This window comes from Vombatus ursinus, unplaced genomic scaffold (genome assembly GCF_900497805.2).
Source record: "Vombatus ursinus unplaced genomic scaffold, bare-nosed wombat genome assembly UNPS02014158.1, whole genome shotgun sequence".
Classification (NCBI taxonomy): domain Eukaryota; kingdom Metazoa; phylum Chordata; class Mammalia; order Diprotodontia; family Vombatidae; genus Vombatus; species Vombatus ursinus.
In genome coordinates, this window is record NW_020953936.1 from 7959990 (window position 1) to 7978185 (window position 18196).

Consider the following 18196-nt stretch of genomic DNA (forward strand, 5'->3'; position numbering starts at 1 on the left):
GACTTCAGGGCTGGTGCTCCATCCACTGCACCACCTAGCTGCTTCAGTAGTAACTCTTAAAGAGTATAAATTGCAGATAAGGTGTGGACCTACTTTAATAGAAGAGTTTTCTGAGTAGGGATTTTGCTATACTAATGAAATCTCAGGCCCAAGTGTTGTGCCTATCAAAATCATAAGTTACTGATTTTAGGTTAGGTTTATTTGTACTATGATATCTATTTCATAGTAGATGATCCTCAGCATTAAATCACAAAGGATAGTCCACTTGGATTTGTTCATATAAGTCTATTGCAAAAGCTTGTTTTTCTTGGTTAGTGGTGTACTCCGATATATGATACTTTACACATAAATACTCAGTAAATATGGAGTGACTGCCTAGTGCAATATTCCCTAATGCATAATTTGTATTGCAGGTCAGAGATTTCCTGCCTCTCTATCATGGCCCCTTTTCTCCGTTACCTATATTGTGAGCCATCCCAATTACAGGAGTATTCCAAACTGAGAATGGGCTTGCTTAAAGTGTTGCTCCAACCTCAGGGTGCTTGTGATAACGAAAAACCCTCATTACTGGAAAAACATATACTTCAGATGTTTTGTGACTTGGTTCCGTATTTACAGGTAAGACTTTTCTTCTTTCTCTGTTATCTCTCACATTATGCATGCGGTATAACAGTATAATTGGACATAAACATTTCTTAAGGGTCTGCTGTGTGCCCAGGTACTGTGCTGAGCATGGGGGATATAAAAAAAGGCAAGACATTCCCGTTCTTCAGGTGCTCAGATGTATAAACAAGCTAGAATTTTGAATTTATTTTTAACTTCTTTGTGTGCCAGAAGATGATCTATGTTTGTGAATGTTCCATGTGTATTTGGGGTAGAAGGCTATTCCCTACTTTTCCATTCATTTTTCTTCCCATTTATCTACCCAATCTAGTTTCAGTATTATTCTATTTGAGATAATAACTTACTTCTTGCATATCTTTATGTCATATGTTATTGGAGTATGAAATCTTTGATTATTATCTAGTGAGATATTTGTAAAATACTTAGCATAGTGCCTGGCACACACTAGGCACTATAAAAATGTTTATTCACTTTCCTTCCTCCCCCTATTACTGATTTTCTTTCTAATTTTGCTTAATTCTGTTAACTTTTCATTTACAGATTTTTAGATTATATTATCTAAAATTTGGGGAAAACTATAAAAACACATCAGTGTGCATAAAAGTGGGATGAGTAGGATAATAAGTGTTTCTTCATTCAGTAGAAGGAAATGCTTCTTGAAGGAGGTTAATTTTGAATTGGTCCTGGAAAACAGGGCTCGTATGTTTTGGCAAAAATAAAAGGAAAGCAATAGTTGAATAAATTATGGAATGTGAATATAATAGTGTGGCATTTCATCCTAATTAATGACAAATATGAGAAATTCAAAGATAGGAGAGAAGTATGAAGTAATGCAGAGAAAAGAAAGCAGAGATATAAGAAAAATATACATAATTGTAATTGTTTGAATAAGGTCAATACTGAGAGGCAACTAATTTCTGGTATAATCAGCCATAAATATTAGTGCTTTACTGCCAGAAGTGAAACAACACTTTTTTTCTTCTGTTAATAATAATCTTACTGGTTCTGGGAGTATACTTTATAAAAGGGTTTGTTTGGGCTTTGTTTGGGCAGTGTGGGAAAAGCAACTCAGACTAAATATATATGGTTATGTAGAAGGAGACACAATTCTGAGGATATTGAAGGATTGATTCCCTTGGTATATGAAAGAGGGAAGGATAATATGGAACTAGAAAAAAAAAGGTAACCAAGAGAAGATCATAACCATCAACCTACATGCCAAACTATATACAGTTTTATGAGAATAATCTATACATACATTGAAGGCATTCTTGATGAGACTTTCAGAATGGAACAAGCAGGTTTTTGCAGACAGGTTTTACAATTCCCTTAAATTTGTAAAGAATTTAATATCTCAGTATATTTGTTGTTCATTGACTAAAAAAATTATTTTAATTAGTAGAGCATAAGGCTGCCTTAAAAGCTCTTTCTTGCAGTATTGGCCCTTGAAAGATGTAACAACAAAATTAATTCTGTTCTACCCTCTCATTATTAATATCAAACAAAACATAAACCAGGAAATATGTGCTTGCCAAACATTTGCCTTTGCCGTATCATTATGAAGGCAATCCAATAGAGTCCAATTTCAAAGCAAGTTTTGAGGTCCAGTTGATATTTCACATTGCAGGTAACATTGCATTCAGCCCAAGCAAATCGCAAAATTTCCTAAATGAGATCCATAATCATTCAAAAGGGTTTGGCCTGACTATGCTTACAGAAAACACCAAGTGGATGAAGAATACCTGTTGTCCAGATTATAATGTGTAGTTGTCTGCACAATCTGTGGAGCTTTGGCATTAATACCTGTATCTTGGAGAGATACACAAATGAACTGTGTATGAGCTAGGCTCAGGATGGAACAGGGGAGAATGGGCTAGATTGCCTCTGGAAAATTGCAGAGTTCTTTTAAAAACCATAGGCTTCTTCCTTGAACAAAGGCCTGCCTTTTTGTTTTTCTTAACCCTAATAGTAAATTGATGTTGTGTAGCTATGAGTCATAGAACATTACAGTCTCTGAAGAATTTAAGTTGCAGGTTACCCTAAAGGAGATGGAGAGGGATGGTGAGGTAGTATGTATAGCAAAGGACAATCTAGGAATATATACAGTGTAAAATATATTGAAAAAATACATGATTTGGAAAAAAAGATGAAGTAGTCTTAGAGTGAGAGCTAGGGAGAATTTCTGGAAAATCCAAATGCTCTATTGGTATCCTTCCAATGTTAAGAGAATATGAGTTGGGGCAGGTAGGTGACACAGTAGATAGAGCTCCAACTTTGGAGTCAGAAGAACCTGAGTTCAAATGTGGCCTCAGACATTTGACACTTAGTAGCAATCACCCTGGGCAAGTCACTTAACCCTGATTGCCTCACAAAAAAAAAAAAGAAAAGAAAAAAAAGAAAACATGAGGTTCTTTTCCTTCTCTTCCGCTCCAGCTCTTTAGCAAACCTTAAGGAGGGACATGGGTGAGAATCCTCTAGGAGCAGGCATGGATAGGTTATGATCTGAATAATTGGAGGTAATACTCACCTTAATGAGATCACAGAAAGATTGTAGTAACAGGACATAATGTTTGGAAATGTCTGTTGTGTTAAAACAAATATATCAATAAATTAAAATTAAAAAATAAAGTTCCATCAGAAATAGTTACATATTTCAGGCTGGAAACATCCGAAGTATTCATAGCAATCTAGCAATTAGAATTTCGGGGCACACAACGGTTGCTGTGTAGTGATAGGCTTCTTAGCATAGTTTGTTTCCTTCTTGGAATTTATTTGAGAGCCATCTTGTTTGGCTAATGAAGGCAATACTTTATTCTTTTTAAGAGGGATAGCTTGATATCATATGTGACCTATTTTTAAGTTTACATTAAGCAAGCAGCTGGAATGAATCTTCCATTTCTAGTTTCTAGTAAACTGGCTTTCCTATAATCAAATCAAAGGAAAGTTAATTAAAATTAATTATCTTGTAGCTTTTCCAAAGTGTTTGTTTTGTATCTGAGACAAAGCAGTGGACATGCAGAGGATCTTGAGAGAGGGGGTGTTTTATCTTCTTTGTCCACATTGTTGATGGGGTTAAAAAAATTTTTTTTCCCATTTAAAAGGCAGCAAAAAATTTCAAGGAAGAAATAGGCTGTCTATTGATGCACTTAGCACCTGCCCTCTCCTACCATATCCTGTGTTATTAGGTAATATTGCTATGCCTTTCCCTTCATAAGCTTTTTTCAAACAAATGAAAGTCCCAAGATTGCAGTCCCAGGAGAAGTGGACTCCGGGGAAATATTTCTTAGACTCTATAGTATTCTGAGAAAATAAAAATGCACCTGGAATTCAGAGTTCCATGTTGTTAAAAGTAATTTGTCTTTTCCTGTGCAATGACCTATTCACTTTTTCGGAGTCACTCATCCACATACTTTGTTCTGAACTTTGAATGTCCTTGGTTGTTTGCAGTGAAACATTTCTGAGTTAACTCCTATCTTAAGGTTTGTTGCTTGTCCTGTGTTGTAAGTATATCATAATAGGGAAGAGAGCTTCATGAGTGACTTGATCAAATGAAACCACTTCTAGGCATAACTTGTATAGAACCACAGCAGCTGGATGGGACCTTGGTGTTCTTCCAGTCCAACTTCTTTCTTGATTCAGGTAACTCCCTGTTTAAGAACACTCTATTTTGGGTAATGTACTGTTTCCTTTTTTGTTAAAAAGTTCTTATTTTGAATTTTAAAAAATGTATCTTCTTACAACTTAGATCTAGTTTTGTCTTCAGGAGCAACATAGAAAAAGTATATTCCGTCTTCTGCTTTACAACTTTTATGGTATTTGAAGACTCTACTCATGAACTCTCTAAATATTTATTTGCTTTTCTACATTAGACATGCCCAGCTCTTCTAACTGCCCATTTTTGGGGAGAGCGGTTTTATGATGTGGTTTTCAGATTTTTCATTAGCCTAATTGTCCTCTGCTGGATGCTTTTCTTTGTCAACATTTCTCCAAAGTGTGAGATTCAGAAATAATACAGATACTCAGGATATGCTATGATCAGTGATAAATAAAGTGGGGGTGGTAATCTACCTTAGTGTGGGCACTTTCTATTAATATGGTCTTAGTTTTACGTGAGGCCCATTACACTGTTGGGCCTTAATGAACTTGTGGTCAACTCAAATCTTTGTCTTCCATATGAACATCACATAGCCATTCTTTCCTGGTGGGGTATTTAAACTTAAATACAGGACATTTATTCCTGTTAAATTTTATCCCATTAATTTTAGCTCATCTTTCAATACTGTGGTTTTGTTTTGTTTTTTTGTTTTTGTGAGTGCAGGGGTCAAGTGACTTGACACAGCTAGTGAGTGGTATGTGCCTGAGGCTGGATTTGAACTCCTGACTCCAGGGCTGGTGCTCTATTCACTGCACCACTTAGCTGCCCCCTGTTGTTCTTTTTCAATATGGATTTGGTATCCTCACACATTGGCTTAATATGCCAAATATATTCTTTGAGAAACAAAGAACTAAATTTGCTTACTTGGTTATTTTTAAAAATGGTTATGGAGTTTAGAAAAGCACTAGTATTAACATTGGTCTGCATTGTTTTTTGGGTTAAAAATATTCTCACATTTAAAAGGTAGAAAATTTCGTGGGAGAATGAGTGTATCTATTTCAAGTACTTACCATGCAGTAGGAGCTAAGTAAATGTTTGATTATTATATTTCTTATTAAATGAGTCTCTAACATATTGATCCTTTTGGTCCATTGATAGTAGCCAGCTCGCATTATTTAATTGATTCCTGATTTTTCTGAAATTGGATATTTATGAATTTCAAGGATGAACTTGGCTGAAAATATTCTAATAGTAAGAAAATTGCACTACATGTTCTTTCTTTTTTCTGCCAGAAAATCTTCAGATGATCATACCAGTACTCTTTTAAATTAACATGAGGCTTCACTTTGTTTTAGTATCTTTCCTTTGACTTTGTCACTATATATTTTGCAAAATTGAAAAAGAATTTTGGCATTAGACCATTCACTTTTCTTTTTATAATATAACATTTTCTTTTGGCTCCCAGTCCTTTTAATATCTGTTTCTCTGTTCTCTAGGAAGTAATGTAGTTCTCTATGTTGCTTTCACTTTGAAACACTTACTAGCTATGGTGGGTTATTATAGTAGTAACCACTGGTGAAAGGTACAGCTGGTCAACTGTAGGCTTTCCTCTTGATGCAATTAATAGACACAAGGCTCCTGATTGAAGCAGATGGTTCATTGTTTTTAATCTCTGGGAATAAATGCCAACATGACTGAGATCGGGACCTTATCCTTAATTCTAACTCCAGAATTTTGATCAGAACAGCTGGGCTTGAATTGAATTGGAATTTTCAAGAGTACCAGGTCCTTCCCCTCTAACATTATAGCAGCCTGTTGAGAAGACACTCTTCCATTTGAGTAGTTTTTCACTGTATCTGCCAAATCGAGAAATGATGCTTTGATTTGAGGATATTAGAGCCGATCGTTTGTAGACAAAGTATTTAGTGGTGTAACAGGCTGAGTAATTGCCATGAGACACCTGTGTTGAATCCTAAAAAACCCATAGAGGAGAAATAATTTGGACAGGTCAAACCTAGCCCTTGTTGAACATTTTTGACTCTGCTGGCACTAATCCTAAGTTTATCCTGATTAGTTGTTTATGCCTAGAGACCTCAGAAAATAAATCAACTGAATGTGTATTGGCTGGTAGTGATGGAAACAGTTAACATAGAATATATCTTGGTAAATTACAAAAAGCAGACAGTGTAGTTATAAAACTTTTAGCCTACATAAGTTCTTTTTAAAATTCAATTTTTTTTTCAATTACCAAAAATCTATTTTCTTTCCCTCTTACCTCTCTCTCTCTCTTTAATTTAATTTAATTTATTTAATTTATCTTTTTGCTACATGCTATCCTGCAATATTTAATTTTGATTTTTTAATTTAATTTTAATTTTGATTTGAGAATTATTATTATTTTGGTACAGGTAAAAGATTTGGTACAGACAACGGAAGTGACATTATTTCTTCAAGAATTATTTTTGAGTCTTTTGCGCCACCCTGTTTTCTGGAAAGAGGAGCTGGTCAAGCTAAGCCTGCAAATTCTATGTGTTTGTGAAGTTAGCCTAAAGATAACTGGAGAATATTCATCTTTAATTCACCTTTTAGAACAGAATTTTGAACTTCTGAAAGAGGTAAGATTTACCTTAAAAAACAGATCAATGGATCATTTTTTGAGTAGGTATTTGATAAACTTTGTTCAATAATTGGGTAGGTTGTGCCTGTCTACTGTATTTTGATATTCTCAGAATTTCAGAGTAGGATGGAACAATAGAGGTTATTTAGTTGAACCTTTGTCCACACCAGGGGTTCTTAAGCTGGAGTCTTTGGGTCCCCAAGGGGTCCGTGGACATATTTCAGGAGGTCTTAAACTTGGAACATAGAAAAAAAAATTACATCTTTATTTTTACTAAACTCTGCTTGAAATTTAGCATTTCCTTCAATTATTTAAGAACATTATTCTTTGGAAGGGTCCGCAACACAAAACAGGTTTAAAACCTCCAGTCTAAATAGAAGCTACTCTGTGACATCCCAGATAAGCCCACCCTTTCAAAGCAGTAAGTACAATGTCTCACTCAAAGAAACTAGAGCGGTACATATACGTTAAACGAAAGGGCAACCTGCATGCTCATGCTCTGTTTTAGCCTGTTTATGTGCAGAGGCTCTTTTATTCTAAACCTATTTTAACTGACCATAAGAAGGTAAGTGGCTAAACTTCACTGTGGTCTACTCAGCTGCATCCAGAGATGCGTTATCCATTTTTCTAACAGATATTTCATTACCTGCTCTTCCCACAATTCAGTCTTAAAACTTGCTTTCAATGCCATTAGGCAACCTTCTACTAACAAGACAAAAAAGTATCCCCCCATAGTGTACCAAATTACTAGGAGATTTGTTTCTGTATAACCTGTTCCCTTCCAACAAATGACAGCTTTCAACACTATCATGGATATAAAATAATATTCCCCATAGCCCTCTGCTTCATTGACTATACCCTATATTCACTACACTGAATGTGCCTTTGCCATGAATTTTACACATCAGTTTTATTTTATTGTATTCATACAGTTCAATTATTATGCTATAAATTTTATTAAAAGTACAAAAACCTAATCAAGTCATTCAGTTGCCCTCCCATCATGGGGTGCACTGTGCATTCTGAGAGAGTTCATTCCGTTGGTCAACTCTAATTATTAAGAAGTGTTTCCTAATATTAATTTGAAATCTCTTTCTCTGTAGCTTCTTCCTATGACTCATGGTTCTGCCCCCTGGACTCGAGCAATAATTGTCTAATCTTTCTTCTGCTTGTCAGCCCTATAAGTAACTATCAAGTTTGATGACTATCAGAGTTCTTCAAGTCTCTAGGTCCTCAACCATTTTTGATATGATATGGTCTTCAGTCCCACGATCAGACTGTTTGCCCTCTTCCTGCTATGTTCTTTCAATGTTCTTCCTAAAACATGCCACCCAGAACAATTATAATAATAGCTGACATTTACATTATATACATGAACATTCTTAAACATAAAAAGTTAATATATGTATATATGTGTATATATACACATATTAGACACATACACAGTGCTTTAAGGTTTATAACATATGTTATTAGAACTGAACAAAAGAATCTTGATATTGTCTGAGATGGAATATAGTAGGGTTGTCATGTCCCTTATTCTAGACACTGTGTGTGTATTAATGCAATTTACTAGTGTATTAATTTTTTTGATTGCTGTGTCACACTATTGGTTCTTTGAACTTGCCATCTATACTAAAACTCTCAGATACCTTCACATTAATTATTATCTAGCAACAATTCCCCCCATCCTGTGTGTGTAGTTAATTCTTTGAACTCAAATGTAAAACTTTAGATTTATCATGATTACATTTTATTTTATTAAATTTTGTTTTTTATTCCAGATTGGAACCAAATCTGGTTCCAGTTTTGTCATTCTGGGTGTTAGGTAATTTTCCTTGCCTTCATATTATTTGTAGTTTTGATAAGTATGCCATTTTTGCCCTTGTCCAAGTCATTAATAAAGGATAAATAACACAGAGCCATGGACACTTCACTGGGGCATTCCAATAGGTATGTACCTTCCACAATATGTTGACGATATGTTAATAACTTTCCTTTGTATGTGCTCATTCTACCTATTTCTAATCCCTTACTTATATTTTACTCTAGCTTCATATCTCCATCTTGTCCACAAGGATAACAGGAGACTTTGTTGAATATTTTTCTGAAATCTAAGTATACTGTGTTTATGGAACTGACCTGACCTGTCTACCAGCCTAATAACCCTATGCGGAAGGAAACATATTTCTGCTGGATATTATGTACTAGACTGATGGAAACAATTTTATTTTTAATATTAATATGATATTTAAGTATTTCTAACTTGGAGAGAGAAAGAGAAAAATGTCCAAACTTACATAGTTCACTCATGCCCTATGACATGTCTTTCAGTCCCAAGAGGATTTGAGGTCAGCTTTCTTGAACGGGGAAAAATCATAAGATGGTAAAATACAGTTTTGGGTTATTGTTACAAAATGTTATCACTCAATTCCTTCCTGTACTGTTCCCCTCTATAACTGAAAAGGGAATACTCCGTTTGATCAATATTTTACCCTTGAATGCAGAAGAGGAGACAATGATCTTATCTTAACAAGAATTAAGTTTTTTTATTTTATTACCCTTAATTCTTTTACTAAGAAATATCTTAGCTTTTGTTTTCCTAAAGGGAGAACTCTGGAAATGGTTTTAGACTAGAGAAAATATTTTGTAATTAATAGTTGAACTAAAAAGGAAGTTTCTAATATGCTTCCACACCTGTTTTATAAAAATGAGGTGAGTTTGGTATAAAATATTTTTTTTAAAAGTGTTTTTTTTTTTCTATATAGTTAGCTTATAAAGTGACCACATCTTACTGTGTGGCCTTCCCCTACACCTTCCCCCATTTCTCCTGTGTCTTACTGAGAGCAGGTATCTATGTTTTGTTATCTGTTTTCTAGGACCAAGATTGGTTATAATAAATGTTCCATAATCTGCTTTCTGTTATTGTTTTTTCAGTTATATTATTGTAGTCATTGTTCTTTTGGTTATGTTTTCTTTGTACTGCTTTAATTCATGTCAATATTCCCATGTTTTGCTGAATTCCTCATATTCAGTACAAACTGGGCTGTCAAGAGTTCCAAGATCTCTGAAAACTATTGTTATAGAACTAGATTTTCTGAGTAGATTTATTCCTATAAGTATAATTTGTGAATTTCCCTCTTACAGAGGTATTTGTATTTGACTGTATTTTATGCTAAATCAGCCGTAGTCCTAAGATAATATTGCCAGGCCAGCTCTGCCCAGATTACAATGATCAGATATACAGTATTCTGCCAAAAACCCCAGAAAAACAAAGAAAAGAAACACCCGAGAGATGAAGATTTTAGAATTAGTAATGTCATACTCAAATGAAACTTTCTTTGGTTTAGCCCATGTCATTGCCCCATGTAAGTTTTCAAATGTTTAAACATTAAAATATATTCCTCAATTAAAAATAATTGAAGGCATGCTTCTTGTTAGGGATAATCATTTCCTTTTCACGATGCTTCCAAACTATTCCTTTAAAATATTTTGTATACAGTTTTTCCAGGAATAGTACTTCAGTTACTTTTTGAAAAATACAGTCTGAAAACTTTTTGTGAAAACTTTGAAAGCACCTGTCTCCAGTTCTGTCGTTTCTTCTATCTCTGTGGGTTTTTTTTTTTTTTAGGATCATTGACAGTTATTCCACCATTTTTTACAGTACCCTGAGGTAGTTCATTGCTCTACACATTACCTTACTTATCTTGGTTTTCATATCTTTTTTTTTAAACTGTATTTATTTTCTCTTTTTCAATCTGGCAGTCATTTTTCTTGGTATAGAAAATGAAAGTAAGTTAAAAATTGAGTAGTTCTATCATAGTTCTTTTTAACCAGGTCATTGATTTCTTCCCTTCTTTGATTTTTTTTTTTTTTTTTGCCTCTACACATAATTTAAACAATCCCTTTTTGTTGTTCTTATTATTCATTGTCAAACTCACTTCATTTTGCACTTTAGAGTTCCTGACACTATTCTGGTAAGACTGTTTCTTTTGTCTTTATCCCTCCTTACTTGCCTTTATTTTCTGTTTTTTTAAAAATATTATTTTTATTTCTGTGGTTTTTTTTTTTGTTTTTTTTTTTACCAAAGCCTCTTTTACAAATATAGCCTTCCATTTTCTCTGGTACAGTAAGTTTTCCCTAGTAATAACAATAAAAAGATGCATGTCAGCAAAACCAACCAATACATGAACTGTATCTAATGGTATATCCATTATCCCTTGTTCTTAGTTCCCTCCTCTGTAGTGAGGAGAGGGAGGTGTGTTTTCTCTCTCTCCTTAGGAGCCAGGCTTGATCATTATAATTATATAGTGTTCAGGGTCTTTTTTGGTTTGGTTTTGTTTTCATTATTTTAGCCATTGTGTATATAGTTTTTATGCTCCCACTTCATTCTATTTCAGTTCTTACTAGAAAGGTATTTTAAAAATTTAAGTTGGTTGATGAGTTCCCTTTATGTTCAGATTAGTCTTCTGAAACAGCTCCTTCCTGTATTAGAATTTTATTTTCAGAATTTCCTTCTTGAGTTCCTTATCCTTCGTGGGCTTAGAAATGTTAGAACATAATTTTTATCTCTCTTTTTTTTTTTACCTCTCTTTTCCTTCTCTGAACTTTTGGAAAACTGCTCTCCCAAAATCAATGGCTCATGTTGAATTATGCCCTCCTGTCCTTTCCTGTTCTAGCTTGAAGGTGAAGCATGTGCTCCCTCCTAAGGTTCCCAGCAATTCTAATTTGGCCACCATTTTCTCTCTCTCTCTCTCTCTCTCTATTAGTAGCTTTGCTTTTGGCACATGCCCATATACTTAAAGATTTCCATTATTATTATATCATACCTTCATGTTCAGCTTGTGATATGTTTCCCAGATTTCTCCTCAGGCAGTCTGTCATAAACTCTGATGACAATAATTGCTTGTATTTCTGCCTTCATTGATCTTTATTCAGATGCTGTCCACTAAGCTTTTCCTGTATTTCTCTGTACTAGTAAATCTTTGAATATTCTCTCCCCACTCCTTTTTAGCCTAAACCATGTCTTTTGAATAATGGCTACCTTTCTAGAAGTATATTTTAGTTGTGGCCCTTATCCCATCAAAGCTATGTTAATATCTGTTAAGTCAGATCTGTCTCCTTGTCTTAGGATCTTGGGTTCATTTTTGTTATGCATATATTGCAGATTTGTGTATGGACTTCTTTGGTCATGAGTTTTATTGATATCACTTTTTTAAAAATTTTGTTTCTTGTGAATTTCTACTGCTCTTTTCACATTGTAGCTATTGTAGTATTTAGTACCACTCTACTGCCCCTTTTAATTTGTGCTGTTCTTTTTGATAAGGTTTATCCTTCTCTGGCCATGTGCTAGTCATGGTTCCCTTCCCAACAAATATCAGTTGAATTTGCATCTTTTAAGTTTTCTAGTTTACTGTATTTAATCTCCCAAATTGGTACCTATATGTATAGACATCTATGGCCATAGGTGTTTTGGTTATTTCTGTATTAAAGGTACCTTTAATTTCTCAACAAACTGGGTTAGCAATAACATCTAATAATAATTGGTACTAAGTATTCTATTTATTACCTACCTGTTATTTTTATGGAACTGTCATGAAAAGGATTTTAATCTGATGGAAAGGCTAAAACCAGTGTAAAAACAAGTTATTTTCATGGTTAGAGTGTTTCACATTCACAAGTTGAGTATTTCACAGAACTGTTATCTTTAGCCAGTTTAACATCTGTCTTAACATTCTTTGATGTTAATTCAAAAGGTGATTCTTTTGAAATTGTGTTATCACTAGATATCTTAAGCCTGCACTTTTATAATGGGTTAGTGCCAAAAATGTGTCAGAAATTGCAAAATAATAGCAAATTTTTTTGCATATTCTGATTTCTTGCACTAGCATTCTATGCATATCTAGAGCACAAAATTGAGCCACCAGTGTCAGACTTAATTTTGTTTAAAACAGTGTATAATATTGAGAAATGATGTCCTTGACAAAAGGACACATCTCTATTCTTCTCATTCCTTTTCACTGTTTTAATAATCTTCATAATAGAAAGACAAAGAGTACAGCTTAAATGCTTGGCTTTTTTGAAAGTACTTTTTAAAAGAGGGTTTGTTAACAGTGAAGGAGGAAGCTTGACAAAATTAATTTTTGAATTCTTTTGGTAGAAAATACTTTTCAGTTTGGTATGTCCTGTCATTTATATATGTTTTCTGTTTTTAAACGAAGCTTAGTGAAATGAAATAAACGTATTGTGTATTTTCTGCACATTATCTGTTCTTTGCTCTCATTGAGCAGACCAGCTGGATTTTCATAGAATCATAGAATCTGAGTTGTTCAGGACCTTTCTTATCATATATTCCAGTCCAGACTTAGAATAGAAATCCTTTCTGTAATATCAATGACAATTGGTCATCCTGTCCCTGATGAATGATTTCTAGTGTTGGGGAACTCATTACCTTTGGAGACAGCTCATTCTGTTTTGGACACTTCCAATTGTTAGAAAAGTCATCCTTATATAAAGAACGAGGTGAAATCTGTCTCCAGAGTCATGGTCACTTGATCTTCTACTGCCCTCTGGCACCCATTTTAAGTGTTATCCTTTTTCAACACAACAGCCCTTCAAATACACACACTTCATACAAGGGAAAAGAACCCTGGATTTGTGATCAGAAGTTCTTTGCATCATAGATTTAGAGCCAGATGGGTCCTTAGAGATCGTATAGTCCAGACACTTCATTTTACAGATGAGGAATCGAGATCTGGAGAGGTTAAGGAATTTTCCCATGGTCAGCTTTATGCCTGAGTTAACTTTGACTTCAGGGGGAACGTTCTTTGATGGGAGCTATTCCTCCTCATAGGCGTAGAGCCAGAAGGAGCTTCAGAGGCTATTTAGTTTAACCTCCTTCATTTTTTTTTTTAAACTGGATGAAATTGAGGCACATGGACTTTATTTTTTTTTCTTTGTTTCCCTTTAACATTTTATTTTTTCCTCAGTTACACGTAAAAAAAATTAACATTTGGTTTTTTTTTTAACTTTGAGTTATAAATTCTCCCCTGTCCTCTTCCTTGCCCTCCCCCCTCCCCCCCACATTGAGAAAGCATGCAATGTGATATAAATTATACACTGGGTGCATGGTGTTTAAAGACTTGCCCAGCCTCACACAGATAGCAAGTTTGGGAGGTTGATTTTAAACCTAGGACTTCTGATTCCAGATCCAGCATAGTTTTCTTTGTACCATGTTGACTCCCAGGATCTCTGGGTTTGCATCCTGGCTCTGCTTGTAACCGTAGGGCACTCATTAACTTCTGTGGACCTCAGTCTCCCTCACCTTTAAAACTGGGCTCAGTATTTGGTCCAGATGATCTCTGAGGTCCTTTCTAGTTCTAAATACATAGCTTTGTGAAATATTTGAAGATTGCTATTATGTCCACATTAGGCATTCTCAAATCTTTCCAGTTATTTCAGTTGATCCTTGTATGGCATAGTTTGGGAGCTTGGGGGGTGTCTTTCTTAGGGAGCAGAGTTTCCCTGAAAGGAAATTTTCTTAAAATTGAAGACTGTTGTTTATTAAATGAATCTACCTTAATAATCATGAAAACAATGTTGTAGGTGGTAAGTATAGATTATCCTTGTCAAATATCAATATAGTTCTAGTATTTTGAATATATATGTATATTCACATACACGCATATATATCGACTCAAGGATTAATGTAGTAATGATAATAGCCTATATTTATATAGTACTTTAAGTTTGGCAAATTATTATGCAAATATTATCTTATTTTATTCGCACAGCAACCCAGGAAGGTAGTTGTGCTATTATCAGTTATTATCCCCATTTTATAGATGAAGAAACCAAGTCAGAGGTGTTAAATGACTTGCTCAAGTTCACACATTAGTGAGTATATGAGGCAGGATTTGAACTCATGTTGGGATCCAGCACTCTATCCACTGTGCCAAGCAGCTGCTTCTAAAATGTGTGTATAGGTGTGTGATATTGTAATCATTTTATAAGGTCTATGTCGTATTATAAATCTATGGTGTTGAATGTTCTCGGAATATTATGCATATTTGTAGTGTGCATGATATAATATTAAGGTTTTTTCAAAAATTTTAGAGACTTTTTTCCCCTTTTTTCTTAGGGATTTCCTGTTGAACAAGCCATAATTGGAATAGGTTTACTAATCCTCCAGACACCTGCAAGTCAGCAGAAGCCCATCTTAAATCTAGGTAAGAATTCCCCTCCTTAGGAAACTGTGACTATAGCATGAATCTTAGCAGAAGTATTGCACTGTCTTTTTCTATTTCATCAGAGAATGGACTTTTTTTTTTGTTTTCCCGCATATCTTTCCTACTTAATTGTCTTCAAATAGAGCTTATTCTTGGCTAGTATAGTGATAGAGAGCTGGCCTCAAGGCCAAGGAAGCCCTCAGTTAAATTCCTGTCTCTGGCACCGAATCTGCTGTCTCTGCCTGTGGGTAAATCTCTTAACCTCTCAGTTCTCCCAGCAACTCTCTAAGAATGTAAATTGTGGAGAAGGTATCTACTTGTATTAGTAGAAGAAAATTTCTCACCTTGGAGTTCCCTACAATGAAATGAAAGGCCCAGTCTCTATTCCCTTCCTACCTTGGCATGCCATGGTAAAATCTTGATAATAATGATAATTATAATAGTTATCATTTGTTGTTGCTGATGTTGTTCAGTCATTTTTTAGTTATGTCTGACTCTTCGTGGCCCCATTTGGGGTTTTCTTTGGCAAAGATACAGGAATGGTTTGCCATTTCCTTCTACAGTTCATTTTACAGATGAGGAAATTGAGACAAGCAGGGTGAAGGTATTTGCCCAGATTTGAACTCAGGAAGATGACTCTAAGCCTGGCACTCGTATCTGCTGCACCAGCTAGATGCCCTAGTTCACATTTATAAATTACCTAAAGGCTTTCATACTCTCCCCTTTTAGGTCGGTAGAAATAAACGACAACAATAGTCAGCAAACACAAAGCACCTGCTTTGTGCAAGAGGGTCGTGTCAGATTTGGAGGCAGATGCAAAAATAAAGCAGCCGCTTGCAGCCACAGGATAAATGATGAATCCCTGGTTGATGGTCCAGGCAGGGACCAGTGGAATTTTGGGGCCTGAATTGTTATAGAGGGGATGAGGCATGTTTGGTGGGGAGGTTCTCACCCCTTTAGTCCTCAGCCAGATCAGTTCTGTTGCAGAGTTTGCCTCAGTGGTGGATAAATTACCGCCCCCAGGGTGAGATCAGTTCTAGAGGGATGATAAAACGTGTATACAGAGTTATAGCTTATGCTTAAATGGTGCTTATGGTTTACAAAGCACTTTACAAGCATTAACTCCTTTGAGCTTCACAAAGTCATAAAGTCCTCTTGGATCGGATGAAGAATTTCCTTCCTCCATTAAAAAAAAATCAAGTAGGATTTCATGGAAGAGGTGTCATTTTAGGTAGGCTTTGGAGCATGGGTTATGTGGATCCTGTCCTTCCACTTTGTATTGGAAGTTAAATTCTAACAAAAATAGCATCAACATCCCTGCAGAGAGATGGACAGTTATATTCATCATCGTATATCAGGTTGGGAAAAAATAGCAAGCATCAGATTGATAAATGAATATTAAATGTTTATGGTCTGTGCTAAAAGCTCCGACCTTTTCTTATGTTTTCATCCTGGCTGCAACTTTGCCAGCAAGCACAAACCTCACTTGCAAACTGTACTTTTAATCTCAGACTAAAGTCAGAAATCATAGAATTATAGGTTCAGGACTGGAAGGTATCTAGGGAGATAACTCGTACACACAGATAAGGAAAGTAAAGCCCAGAGTGGTCTCACAGTTGCAAATTCTGGATCTTATCCTGTCTTTAACCAATTAACAAGTATTTATCGTGTCTAGTATATACCAGGCACAATGCTGGGGATACAAATATAAGGAATGAAATAATCTGCCCTCTCTCTTTACATTCTTTTGACTCTTAAATCCAGTGTGCTTTTCCCTTTAAGCACAGTTAGGAGAGGGGACTTTCACATGGTATTAATTTTAAGAAACAAGTTACAATTCTCTGCGCATTTATTAAGCACCTATTATATACCAGGCCCTATGCAGACAAATATGAAAAAAAGCCCTGCTGGGGAGGAGCTTATATTCTATTGGGAGGAAACAAAGCAGACACATATTAGGAGGTAGAAAATATGTACACAATATTTGGGATAGGTTGGTGGGGGGAGAGCACTGATAATTGAGGGAGTCAGAAAATTCTTCACCTGGGGAGTGGACTTTTGAGATATTCCTTGAAAGAAGCTAGGGATTCCACCAGTTGGTGGTGAGGAAGATCATTTCCAATGATTTTAATACCTAACATAGCCTAGATTAAATCTCTGGCCATATGCTTTTTTTGTTCTATTAGCCTTCCTTCTATTTGGACTTCCACTCCAGTCTGTCTCCCTCTTTCATTTCATGGCAAGTAGGACCCTTACAAGGGTAGTTCACTTCATTCTTGAAAACCATTCTTATTCTATTTGAATCCCACCTCTGGCATTTTAGCTGCATGTCCGTAGGTGAGAGACTTAAGTTTACTGAGCGTTAGTTGCTACTTCAGTAGAAGGGGAATAATTTGAATGATAATTTACTTACTGGGTTATGGTGATCAGATGAGATAATGTATATGAAGTGTTTTTATACATCTAAGGATGATGTACAAAATGTAATTATTAATATTTAAAATACAACTTGAAGGTTTTTTTTTTTAACAGCCGCACTTGGTTATCTAAAGCCATAAGTGTCAATAGCACCAAGTGTAGCCCCTTGGGGGCTGAACATGATGAAAATGTAATTGGGAAATGTTTAACAAACTCAATAAAAATACATTGTAACAAAAATAATGTTGTAGTTTTCTAAGTCAGTATGCAACAGACAAGGGATGGATTTCTATTTCTTTGGTACCAGTGCTCTAAAGCCAGCAAACCCTTGTATGTGTCTTTTGCACTGGTGCTCTGATGCTGGAATCTGATGATTTGATACTTTGTTTTCATTTATCTAGCAAGCAGACTGAATTTCTTTTCTGAAATGGCACTTCTGATTTCTATTGCCTCATTATCATGTCAGAATTAAAGAATCATGCCTGAAGCTGTTGAACCTGATAGTTTTGCTTTGTAGAGTCAGGAAGAATTATTCTTTAGTACACTGGGGGGAAAAAAGAGGGGAAAAAAAGGGATAGAATGATCAAGAAATTGCTGAATTGTCAGATTTTAAAAAACCCACAGTAATTATAGCAGTGAATTAAAAATGAGGTATTCAAATCATTATACCTGGTTTTTAAATAACTCATGTGGCCTCCAGTAATTATCTGGAAG

At 35.2% G+C, this 18196-nt stretch overlaps 1 protein-coding gene across 3 annotated transcripts in view; it reads left to right on the forward strand.

Annotated features, from left to right (window-relative positions):
- FOCAD (focadhesin) overlaps window positions 1–18196 on the forward strand; it is a 351817-nt gene that overhangs the window by 88666 nt on the left and 244955 nt on the right. For all 3 annotated transcript variants that reach the window (XM_027859022.1, XM_027859023.1, XM_027859024.1), the window contains exons 7-9: window positions 414–618; window positions 6628–6834; window positions 14977–15064. In XM_027859022.1, coding sequence (XP_027714823.1) covers window positions 414–618; window positions 6628–6834; window positions 14977–15064 — 500 coding nt within the window. The remainder of the gene's footprint in view (window positions 1–413; window positions 619–6627; window positions 6835–14976; window positions 15065–18196) is intronic.